Source organism: Pelophylax lessonae (genome assembly GCF_965119305.1).
Source record: "Pelophylax lessonae genome assembly, chromosome: 7".
NCBI classification, from domain to species: Eukaryota; Metazoa; Chordata; class Amphibia; order Anura; family Ranidae; genus Pelophylax; species Pelophylax lessonae.
This window is the reverse complement of record NC_138774.1, coordinates 180,211,346-180,223,595: the sequence shown is the minus strand read 5'-3', so window position 1 is coordinate 180,223,595 and position 12,250 is coordinate 180,211,346. Positions and strand designations below refer to the sequence as shown.

At 45.3% G+C, this 12,250-nt stretch overlaps 1 protein-coding gene across 2 annotated transcripts in view; it reads right to left on the bottom strand.

Moving 5' to 3' along the window:
* WDR5 (WD repeat domain 5) overlaps positions 1-12,250 on the bottom strand; it is a 108,306-nt gene that overhangs the window by 63,652 nt on the left and 32,404 nt on the right. For both annotated transcript variants that reach the window (XM_082264326.1, XM_082264327.1), the window contains exon 6: positions 5,599-5,688. In XM_082264326.1, the coding sequence (XP_082120452.1) occupies positions 5,599-5,688 (90 nt within the window). The remainder of the gene's footprint in view (positions 1-5,598; positions 5,689-12,250) is intronic.

The window sequence follows — 12,250 nt, the reverse complement described above, 5'->3', positions numbered from 1 at the left end:
ATAGATGCAGACAGACGTGTATTTCTGAAGTGCCGCTAGATAAACTAGACCCGACAAGACAACTTCCTAGTTGTATATTTTTTAAAAATGAAATAAACATGGGTTATAATAAAAATAGGAAGACCCAAGCGTCTGCACTATTGAGTACACAGATGCGCAGCCAAATGTAAAGACAGAAACAGTAAGACAATGCATTCCTGCTGAGTATTTCTAAAGTGTAACGCAATCAGCAACAAAGCCCATATAAAGACAGAAGAGACACGAACTCCCATGCTGTGTATTGCCGATACCTGACAAGGTACCTTCATGTAACATACCAGAAAAGATACAAACTTTCAAGTTCTCATTTCTGATGAGCAACAAGGTATAGTTATGTCAGAAAACCACTAGACTATGTCGTGCATTTCTGATAGTCAACAAGGTACAGAAGACACTAGCCATGTCAATGTTGCGTTTACAATTGGCCACCAGGTATTCCATGCGGCGCTATGCATGCTCCGCCTGCTGACGCTCGGCCGGAGGTTCCGGTCTCACAGCGCGGCCTGAGCGCACGTCCCGGCTGGCTTTTTGCTCGATAGCCAGAGACAGGCCTAGAGGGACACCCTGGTGACCGATGGCCTGTGCAAATGGGGGCGACCTGTGAGAAGCCTGAGGAGGCAGCAGGTAGATTGCAGCTCTCACCGGCATTCCTGAACCTGGCTCACAGGGGGACCATCAGACTTCCAAGTCTTCAGGTCAGAGAAAAAAATAAATAAAAAACAAATGTTTCGCTGTAGGAAGAAACACAATCTAAACTGAGGAACAAGGGGAAGGGTGGGGCCTTTTAAATTGTATCTGGATTGTGTTTCCTGTAGGGAAGAGCCTATCATCTCATGCGTTGGCCGTCCTGGAAGGTGAGGTGAGAAATGGTATATCTTGCAAGAAGTCGACTTCACCATAGTAGGTGTACCTGGCTTTCAATAGCTAAGCCATTAAAACAAGCGACTAAAGCAGGATGGTGAATCAGCCCTTGAGATAACTGGTCCTCTCTAAGAGATAGCCCCCAAGGGACAGTTACAGCCACCAGAATGATTGACCCTAGCCCTTGATTCCACACAGGAACCGCAGAAGCTTGGGCCGAGAAGGATACTGACCTTACCATACCCCTAGGACGCCTGCAGCATCTGCCAGAGGAACCCGTGACCTTTGCAAGAATCTCCTATGGAGTCAAACCTGCTGAAGGAGCTGCATGTAAGACTGTGCAAACAGAACTGTCTTGAAGGTGGATACCACCAGACCCAGAACCTTTATGCAAGACGGGAGAGAGAGTTGTCTATGTGACAGCAGCTGGTGAATCATGGCCTGTGGTTCAAGATGTTTGTCCAGAGGAAGGCCCACGCTGGTCAGAATTAAAACCTGACCTAGGTAATTTGATTTCCCGGACAGGGATAGGGAAGACCTTAGGGTAGTTGGGACGTCACCCAAACCTTTGCAGGTATTATATCTGCACAAGGAGACCCAGGACCTAAAAAAACCAAAATTGACAAACTTTGACCCCTTTTTTGGCATCCCCAAAAGAATAATTTTGTGGATCCCCTTGACGCTCACTAAGGAAGTCCACGGGGCCGGAAAGCCGCAAAGATGTCCCCCCACCCCAGTTATGGGTGAGGGCAGACCTTCATGCTGAAGAGGTCTTGTCTGCAGATCCAGAGAAGCCAGCTCTAGGCTTACCAGACCAAGGTTGCTTAGAACCTCCCAGGGAAAACTTGAAAGATTTATTTCCCTTGTCTGCAGCCCCGGGAGCACAAAGTAATTTTCTACGGGCTGGGAAGAAAGGTCCACGTTAGCAACGAGGCTCCTTCCCTTTCTAAGGCTGTGGCAGTGAGAAAGCTTGGCCCATTCAGTTAGGGTGTGAGACACCAGGGCTGGTGTCGAGTGGTTGCAATGCCGAACCATTCATAGTAAGCCTGCTGCACGTCACAGCCTTTGCTTTCCTGTCAGCCGGGTCTTTAAAGGATGGGGATTTCTCTACTGGGATCATGGTTGCTTTATTCAACCTGGAAACAGGCGGGTCCACTTTTTTAAAAGAGATTCCTCAAAGGGGTAATGTACTGAGAAATGTTTGGGGACCAGAAATGGTTGCTTTGGTTGCTCCCATTCCTTATAGATAAACCTGTCAAAATAATAAAAAAACCTTAGCTGTGCAACATGACTTGTGTGTACCAAGAGAGCCACATGAGCCATATCCTCCATATTTAAATTGTGTTGCACTGCAGTATAAAGTTAATCTAAAAGAGCTCTCATTCGCTGCTGCAACCATGGAGGAATCATCCTTACTCTAGGACGGATCGAGGGGGTGTGATATTAAGTGTCCCCCTGGACGAACTACGTCCACAGCAGCACCAGGCCCAGAATCAGATGAGACAAGCTGAACAAAAGAAGGCCGGGGATGCTTCATCCTGGGCCTTTGCCCCCAGCCCACTTCGACCTGGAAAACCAAGGACCATTGGACCGCCGTCAGTGCAACAACGGGGAGGTGGGGTTTCTGAGGGACCTGCCACCTCTCCATGAGGGGGTCAGTGGGGGAGATGTGACCCTGAGGCTCCATAGGATAAGGGAGACCACGCAAAAAAAAAAAAAGAAAAAAAAATGGCACTACTAAGGAACCCCTTTATACTGAGGGGGAAGAGGGAGGAGAGAGACCCTACCAGCCGGAGGAGCGCCGCAACTCTCACCCAGAAACGGCATCCAAGTCATATATCCCGGGCAGAGCATGAGACCTGGCATCTCCACGCGGCTCCGGCTGCCTCCAGCATCCCGCCATACTAGGGGAAAATGGCTGTGGTGATGCCACAGACTACACTACACAGACTGCCACTGGCGGGAGACCAAGCCAAACCAGTAGTCTTGAAACTCGATCAAATCCGTTCATGAACCCATTTGTCCTGAATCAAGGATATCCATATGGTTCTGGAAAGAAACAGACATCCCCCACCCCAGTTACAGGTGAGGGCGCCCCTTCATGCAGGAGACTTGTCTGCAGATCTGGAGGGACCTGCTCTCGGCTTACCCGGGCCACATCTTGGAACCCCCAGATCTAAATGGCTTAGATCCTTTCTTCTGCGTGCCGGAGGCACAAAAGGGCCGCCTGTGTGCTGAAAAATAAGGGCACCGACTGACGGAGACTTTACCTTAGCGGACTGAGGAAGAAGAGTACTCTTCCCACCCATTGATAAGTTCAAAAAACAAAAAAACAAATAGGCGGTCCACTGTAAAGGGGAGATCTGACAGTCTTTCGAAACCTGGGCCGCAGACCAGCTTTTTAGCCACACCATGCATCTAATGGTTAGATGCGTTTTCAGGGATCGTCTGAAAGTGGATAAAATAGGAGATAGTTGGACAGATTGGGCTAGAGCATTCCAGGGAATGAGAGGCTCGGGAGAAGTCCTGGAGGAGAGTATGGGAAGAGGTGATAAGGGAGCTAGCGAGAGGTCCTGGGAGGAATGAAGAGAATGAGTTGGTTATTTTGAGACCAGGTTAGGGATGTAGCTGGGTGCAAAGTTATAGATGGCTTTGCAAGTTATGGTTAGTAACTTTAATTTAATTCATAGATTGAGTGGCAGCCAATGGAGGGAATGGCAAAGAGGTAGCAGACAGAGCGGTTTGTAAGGTGGATGAGCCTGGCAGCAGCGTTCATGATGGACTGAAGGGGTGATGGAGACCAAGGGAGTGGAGGAGTTGTGGTCCGCTGTGTCAAAGGCAGCAGAGAGGTCCTGGAGGTGTAGTACAAATTAGTGTCCATTGGAGTTTGCTGTTAGTAGGTCATTTGAGAGTTTAAGTAGAGCAGTTTTAGTGGAATGTTGAGGGTGAAATCAGGACTGAAATGGATCAAGAAGTTAGTTTAGTCAGATGGTCGCTCAGTCGGTTGTAGATCAATCGTTCGAGGAGTTTGTAAGAGGGTTTGTCAGAGGGTGAGCGTAGCATGTGCGAGGGAGCAGAATCCAGGGGGCAGGTGGTTAGATGTGTGTTAGATAAAAGTCCAGCAACCTCATTAATACTAGCAGGGTTGAACGAGGAAAGTAATGATTGTACCTGTGGACATGGGTTGTTAAGTGGGGGAGTTTTCTGCACATTTGAGATCTCCTCGCGAATTGTTTAGATGTTATTTTTGACGTGATTGGCGATCTCCTGGGCAGTGAGTGAGTTAGAGGGTGAAGTTGGTGGAGGACAGAGTAGAGAGTTAAGGTAGAGAAAAGAGGGGGACTCTTTGAGAAAGTTTGAATGAGTGTGATAAAATAGGTTTGCTTGGCAGTGAGAAGGCAGGAATAGTATTTTAGGAGGGCAGATTTATATTGGTTGAAGACTTTTGGGGACTTAAGTCTTATGCCACAGGCGCTCAAGACCACGGCTACATTTTCTGAGACTTCTGGTGTCTGTTTGCCAGGGTTGTAGCGGCCGGGGAGCAATTTTGCGTGTAGTCAGGGGAGCGAGCTTGTCTAGGGAGGATAACAGTGAGCTGTTCTAGCTGGAAGTGGTTAGGATGGGGCATGACAGGGGTGATAATTTGTCATATAAATGGTCAGTAGCAGAGTAGAGAAGGGTTGAGGTGGCAAGGGTTTCTACAGCTAACTGTTAGGCGGTTGGAGGGAGAGGAAGTGGAAGACAGGGAGAGAGAGCAAAACTTATAAAGTGGTAATCAGAGTGGGAGAGGTTCGTTAGAAAGGTTGCATGGAGTGCATAGATAGGAGAAGACAAGGTCAAGGGTGTTGCCAGTAGAGTGTGAAGGAGACTGACTATTGCTTCAGGTCAAGAGATGATTAGACTGAGAAGTTTAGAAGCAGTAGTAGTATTAGCATTAACATGGATGTTTAAGTCACCAAGAATGATTGTGGGGATTTCAGAAGAGAGAAAGTAGGGTAGACAGGGCGAGAAATCAAGGAAGGTTGATACTAGTGCAGGGGTCGGTAGATGACAGATTCTTAAAGAAACAGGAGAAAATAGACTAATACAATGAGCCTCAAAAGAGGAGAATGTCACAGAGGGAGTTGGGTGAAGTACCCGATAGGTGCTGCATGGGGCTAGGAGGATTCCCACTCCACCTCCCTTCCGTACACTTGGTCTAGGAAGCGGGAGAAGTAGTATCGGAATTATAAAGCCATGTTTCTGGGATGGCGAGTAGGTTAAAGGAATTTGTGATGAAGAGGTCAGGGAGGGAAGCGAGCTTGTTACAGACAGAGCAGGCCTTCAAGAGGGCAAAGGAGGAGGAGAGGCTAGTATCGGGAGAGGAGGAATGGAGACTAGGTTCTGAGGGTTGAGGCTGCTGGCAGAGGGTGTAGGGTGGTGGGAGCGTGGTGAAAAGCCAAATGGAGGCCCAAGGTTTGGGGATAGGATTCAGATTATCTGAATCATGAGATCTGGATCTATGCATGAATGTTGTCAAAGTACCAAAAACAACAAATACCACCTGTAAGGTTTGTATCGTGGGCAATAGTTTCCTTGTTGCCTTTTGCCAGGCAAATGTTACATTACCTAACATTCCATCCTAAGAGTCATTTTCAAAAGTGATATTTTTATGCCTAACTTGTACTGTACCTTTTTTACTTTGAAAATTATACTTACAGAACCAGACACAATGAGGTTGGACTGTGGGTTGAAATTGCAGCAGAAGACATAGTTGCTGTGGCCCTTTAGAGTCTTGAGACATTTTCCCTGTCAAAAGAGAAATTTATTTTAGGAGGCTAAAAATCAAATGATTATTCTTTAACAAAAATTCAGTTTTTTCCATGGATATTCATTACAGAGGCGTAAGCTATTGTGGGTACATCCCCAGCACATGAAATTAGGTAGCCGCTTTGTAAATGTACCCATGTGTAAAGACAGCATAACAAAGTTTGTATTGCCTACAGCAACAGGGTTCTCCCCCTTTGTAGCCAGCGCTGGAAACAAGGTAGATGCTGGCTGGCTGCTAAAACTTCAAAACATGGCAGAACTGCAGGGTGATGCAGACCAGCCTGGGAGCAATCCCACACGTGCCCCACGTGTAGAAAATGGCTATGATGGCACACAGAGAAGAGGAGCCAAGAGCACTGGTGGGGACCCCAGAAGAAGGCTCGGGGGCGCTCTGGGCACTACTACCGCACAGAACAGGCAAGTATAAACATGTGTATTATAGAGCTGCAGGATTAACGATTAGGAAAAAAAAAAACTCGATCTCACACCCTGCCGATCCTAAAAACGGCATGTCCAATTCTTACAGAGCTGTTCTCTGCTCTCACAGCTGTCAAAAAAAAAAAAGCCTCATGCAAACCTTTATCAACATTTTTAAAGCTGCTAGATAACTATAAACAATGTTTTACAATGTATCATTTGATTCTTTTAGATTAAAGGAATGAAATTCCGTCAGTGAGGGAAGTTTAACCTCTTAAAGACCAAGCCTTTTTCTAACACTTGTTGCTTAAAAATTCAAATCAGTATTTTTTGCTAGAAAATGACTTAAAACCCCCCAAATAATATATATTATATATATATATATATTATATATATTATATATATTATATATATTATATATATATATATATATATATTATATATATTATATATATATATATATATATATATAATTTATTAGGGATGCACCGAAATGAAAATTCTGGGCCGAAACCGAAACCGAAAATGCAGGATGCCCTTGGCCGAAAACCGAAACCGAAAATGACTTTTTCCCCCAAATAATTTTAAATTAGATAGAACAGGGCATACACAAAAAACAGGCAGCGACGTACACCTGTCGCTGCCACCCTGTCACAGTATATGTACTGTGATGGGTTGGCAAGAGGTTAATTTAATTACCAAAGGTATTTGTATTATGCAGCATGAGGGGGTTAATGTATTGCCACTTATGGTCACTGATGCATTAGTGACCAACCAGTGGCAGTTAATTAACCCCTTTGTGCTGCATTAGTGCAACCAGTATCAGTGTTAATTAACACTGGCTGCACTGATACTGGTTGCACTAATGCAGTACAAAAGGGGTTAATTTTTTTTTTTTTTAATGCAAGATTTATTTTTATGTTCCTATAGAACACAGAATTGCATAAACTTAAATGAAACATTGTGTATACATACAAAGTAAAAAAGTAAATTTGCTGCTTCAGGGTAACCTTCAAATAAAGTACATGTCTTAAAAACTGACATTATTTCAAACATTAGAATAAACTTAATTACAAACAGCAAAGTAATTGAACTGTGTTTGGAATAATTTGGTGTTTGTTACTGCCATTTCTGCACTGCTTCTTTTCAGTTCAAAGACAGGGAGCTTTTGGCAGATACTGGTCAAGATAGCCCAAGAGTTTTAACAACTAGTTTCACTGGTTGTCATGTGGACGCTTTGCTAGAGAAAAAAAAAAAAAAAAAGGATGGCTCAGATTTCATTCATGAGGCTTGGAATGTGTACGTAGCTGCTTGCTGTTCTGCATATTTCCCGCCCACATCTCCCTCTCTGTCCTGCACATACGCCGAGATAGGAGAGTGGGCGGCCCCGGGCAGACAGAAAAACTGGGGTGGGAGGGGGAGGAGGATGAGCTGTGTGTCTTTCTCCTCTCCTGTCCGTGTCTGGGAGGGGTGAGTACTGCTCGCTGCTGTGTGATAGACGAGGTGTCACAGACGCTGCGCTCTGCTGCAGCCACGGTACCTAATTGAACAGACTGATTCTCCTATCCTACGGACGGGAGAATCAGGGACTTTTCAAACCTGCGCTGCGGCCATTAATTTCGGCATTTTAACCCATTTTCGGCCGAAATGGGATAGGCCCATTTTCGGCCGGAAATTTTGGTGCATCCCTAATATATATATTTTAGCAGAGACCCTAGAGAATAAATTGGTGATCACTGAAATCTTTTATGTCACACTGAATTTGCGCAGAAGTCTTTCAAACAATTGTTTTTTGGGGAAAAAATAACTACTTGTGAATATGTACTACTAATGAATATGAAAAACTGGATTTTTGACTTCCTGTAAAATCCTTTTCTCTTAGGTTCATTGACAGACAGTCCTCTGAAGCATATCAGGGTTCTACTGCTACCTACAGGAGTAAGACACTTAGGTAGAAAAAGTTCTGACTACGCCTATGGGCAGTCCCAGGGTATATACCCTCTGTCTTCTTTCATAGGATGTCAGTTTTGTAGCAAAGCAGTGTCAGAAAACAATACCAAACCCACTCAAAATAGAGGGGCGGGTACTGCGTCCGTCAATGAACCTAAGAGAAAGGATTTTACGGTATGTCAAAAATCCAGTTCTCTATTGTCCATTGACGGAAGCAGTCCTCTGATGCATATCAGCGAGGACGTCCCAAAGCAGTGCCATAAAATGAGGGGTGGGAACAGCAGGAAAAAAAATAAGTCCCCAAGGCTAGACCCAGCCAACCAGGCAACACGGGACTCCTCAAAACAGTATGAGGCCCACCTGAAAAACAGTTAACACCCTCAAGGAAAACCAAAAAGCCCCCTAAACCTAAGCCTGCAAAACTTTGTGGCCAAAGGCATCAACCGATGCCAACATATCCACCTTCAAAAATTTGGTAAAGGTGTGAACAGACAACCAGGTAGCCACCTTGCAAAACCAAAAACAAAAACAGTTTCATGGGATCCTGAAACCATATAGATACCCAATCACTATTGGGAATGGTACTTCCTGGTAATTTGGTTACCGTTCGGTCAATTGAGATCGGGAGCTTCAGCAACTATGGGTAAGTATCAAAAACAAAAATAAAAATCGGAGTTCCGCCTAAGCAGAACTCCAGCAAGACAGTTGCTATTAAAGCTCAGCACTGGAATTGATGCAAAACACACCGTTTATTGAGAAATAGGCTGGCAAAACAACTCCAGCTAAAAGTACAGCAAGCAAAAAAGACCCACTGTGACAGTCAATGTAAACATATAAACCCAGTCACTCACAAACACCGCACATAAAATAGGCCCCAAGCATCCATACTTGCATACCACATTGGAACCTTTTTCTTTTAACTTTATGAAAAATGTTCACAATATCATTCACTTGTTATCACAATTCAAACAACCAACCCCCCCCCCCCCAAGATGACACTGGGATGTGAGAAAAGGAGAGAGGGAAAAAAAAAGAAAGGATCAAAGCAATATGGCTGCTCAAACACTAAGTAGTTAGACCTCCAGGTGAAAGTCCTGGTAGGGACGCTGATGGATGCTAAGTTCATGTTCCCTTAGTAGGGAGATGGTCTTGTATTGCTGGATGGCAAAATCATATGGTATCAAAGCATTCCATCACATACAAAGCAAACATAGAAGGCATTGCTGAAAATAATTTTGGTACCACATCCAGGCTATGGTCATGGTTATGTATGGGGGTAGTCACAATGTTATGTATGGGGGTAGTCACAATGTAAACAAGCAGTCCAAAAGCTCACAACCAAGACTGTTACATTAATGATGAATCAGATTTGGTCCAATTTCCTGGAATTTTCCTCATGGAGCTAAAAGATAGCTGCCCCCCATTGGTGGATGACCTTCAAGCCCGTCAAATAGCTAAACTTAGCTCCAGAACAGCAGTTAAAAAGGAATAAGATGGAATGGAATGTGGCAGCCATATTCATGTGTCTGCGCAATAAAAGTCAGTTATACCGCTTCTTAGGGTCAGGGTGAGCATGGAAATTCAAAAGTCCATAGTCTCTCGTTATAGCCTATTGGGCCTAAGTAGCTGCTTACCCTGCACTTTTGATATATAATGGCCGACATCCGATCATCAGACAGTCCCCCTGGTAAGGTAAGAGTCGTAGACAGCTGCCAACAGATTCACACAGTCCCCGCTGCATCGTTCATGGTTGCGGCGTCCAGAGGCCGGAAGAACCCGGAAGTCCCCAGAGCGCGGCTTGAACGCAAGATGGAACGCGGACACTTCGCGCTGATGAGGTCAACGCATCCAGGACTTTCACCCGGAGGTCTAACTACTTAGGTTCAAAGCCATATGGCTGCTCAAACACTCTCTCTCTCCTTTTCTCACATCCCAGTGTCATCTGGGGGGTTTTCTTTGAATTGTGATAAGTGAATGATACTGTGCACATTTTTCATGAAGTTAAAAAGAAAAAAGGTTAAAATGTGGTGTGCAAGTATGGATGCATGGGGCCCATTTTAAGTGCAGTGTTGTGAATGACTGGGTTTATATAGGTTTTACACTGAGTGTCACAGGGGGTCTTTTTTGCCAGCTGTACTTTTAGCAGCTGGAATTGTTTTGCCAGCCTATTTTTCAATAAAGAGCGTTTTGCATCAATTCCGGTGTGGAGCTTTAATTGCAATTTTCTTGCTGGAGTTCTGCTTAGGCAGAACTCCGATTTTTTTGTTTTGTTTTTTCACCACCTTGCAAACCTGAAGCACAGATGCCTGATGGCGAAAAGCCCAGGAAGCACTAAGCGCCTGAGTAGAATGCGCCTCAACAGGGAAAGGAGGAACCTGACCCTTAATTGAAAAAGCCTGCACCACCGTCTGTCTGATCCATCTGGAAATAGGCACAGCAGACGCAGGCAGCCCTTTCTTTGGGCCATACGTGAACTCCCATACAGAATCCTAGCAGAGAATCCACCGCAAAATAGCCGAACCGGGTGCACCAAGATGGCCGCCAATTCCCTGCCGCACGTGTGGCTACAAGAAAATGGCGGCCCACACGGCGAGCGGAGCATCCGAGGACCCTAGACTCCACAGCGTAATCAAACAGCAGGTGGGCCCTGTAGGTACAGAACGCGACCCCCTCCCCGCACAACCGTCCCAAGGAGAGGCCTGCGTCCACCCCAAATTCAGGGGGAAAAGGGGGGCGGGGACATTTACTCACAATACCAGGAACACAGGAGATCGCCACTTCCTGACAGGACCCTTCCCTGCCGAAGTGTGTGTGTGGGGGGGGGGGGCTGTCGGCCAAATAGGAACTCTGCGACTCGGGCCTGGACCCGACGAGACGTTTAACTCGCGGGGCCAATCCCCGTCCAGTGGGACTGTGTTGCGGCCGACACAGCACGGAGCTAAGGTCTGCGTGCACTCGCTGGCTGGGGTCACCACTGGATCTATACATCCAGCCCGTCGCCCATATCCGGCATAGTTGCTTGTAGAATTCACAGGAAAAAATCAGGAGAAAGCTAGCTAAAAAATTATCTACATTTAAAAAAAAATAAAAATAAAAAAAAAAAACGGGACCAGAGATCCCAGCAAGGGACTAGGTCCTTACTCCTGACTCGGCAGATGAAAACTGACATCCTATGCAGTAAGAGGGTATACCCCCTTTAACTGCCTATAGCTGTAGCCATAATTTTTATTTTCCGCCTAGTGTCCTACTCCTGTAGGGGGGGCAATATAACCCTACTGATATGCATCAGAACACTGCATCCGTCAATGAACGATAGAGGGAAAAAAAAAAAAAAAAAAACGTAAAGCTAGCCTAATTTTTTTTTTTTTTATAATGTAAAAGATCTTACGCCAAGAATCGTGACCTTTATTCTAAGCAAAAAAAATTGTGATTCTCATTTTATCCAGAATCGTGCAGCTCTAGTGTATAATAATAATAATAATAACAACAACAACAATAATAATAATAGAAAAAAACAAAAAAACAAAACACACACCAAACAGCCTTTAAAACCCTTGTTGCTAGGATATGTAAATTTAAAAGCAGAACTTCACTCTCAATTAACATGGACTATTTTTAATCCTTATGGTGCTAGCATTAGTAAATAAAGGTTATCATACTCTTCATTCCCCCCCCCCCCCCCGCCTTTCACATATCTTCTACTTCCAGGCTCGGGTAAATGAGGTCATATATCCCAGGGATCTTAAGTTGGGGAGAAGGGGTTTCATCTAAGGGCAGATCATCTGCTTTTACTCAAAGACTGCTATGGCCAGAAATGCTAGGGGGTGTTTTTGCACAGAGATTTCACAGACAAATATAAGGGGGAGACAGATGGACGGAGGAGCTTGATCTGATTATCAATAGAGAATTAAAGAGACTGTAAAGCCTCGGTTTTTTACTCTTAACGCATTCTGTGCATTAAAAGGTGAAAAACCTTCTCTGCTGCAACGCCCTCCTAGAACTCCCCCCCTCCTTTTCTTACCCGAGTCCATTCGCTCCAGTGCCGTACACAAGCCCAGCCGCTGGCTTTCATCTCATGGGACAGGATGATAGCAGCTTTGGCTTCCGCTGCCGTCCATCAAATTTAGTCACAGGAGCGTGGGATGGGGGGGGGGGGGGGGGGGTCGTGTTCCAC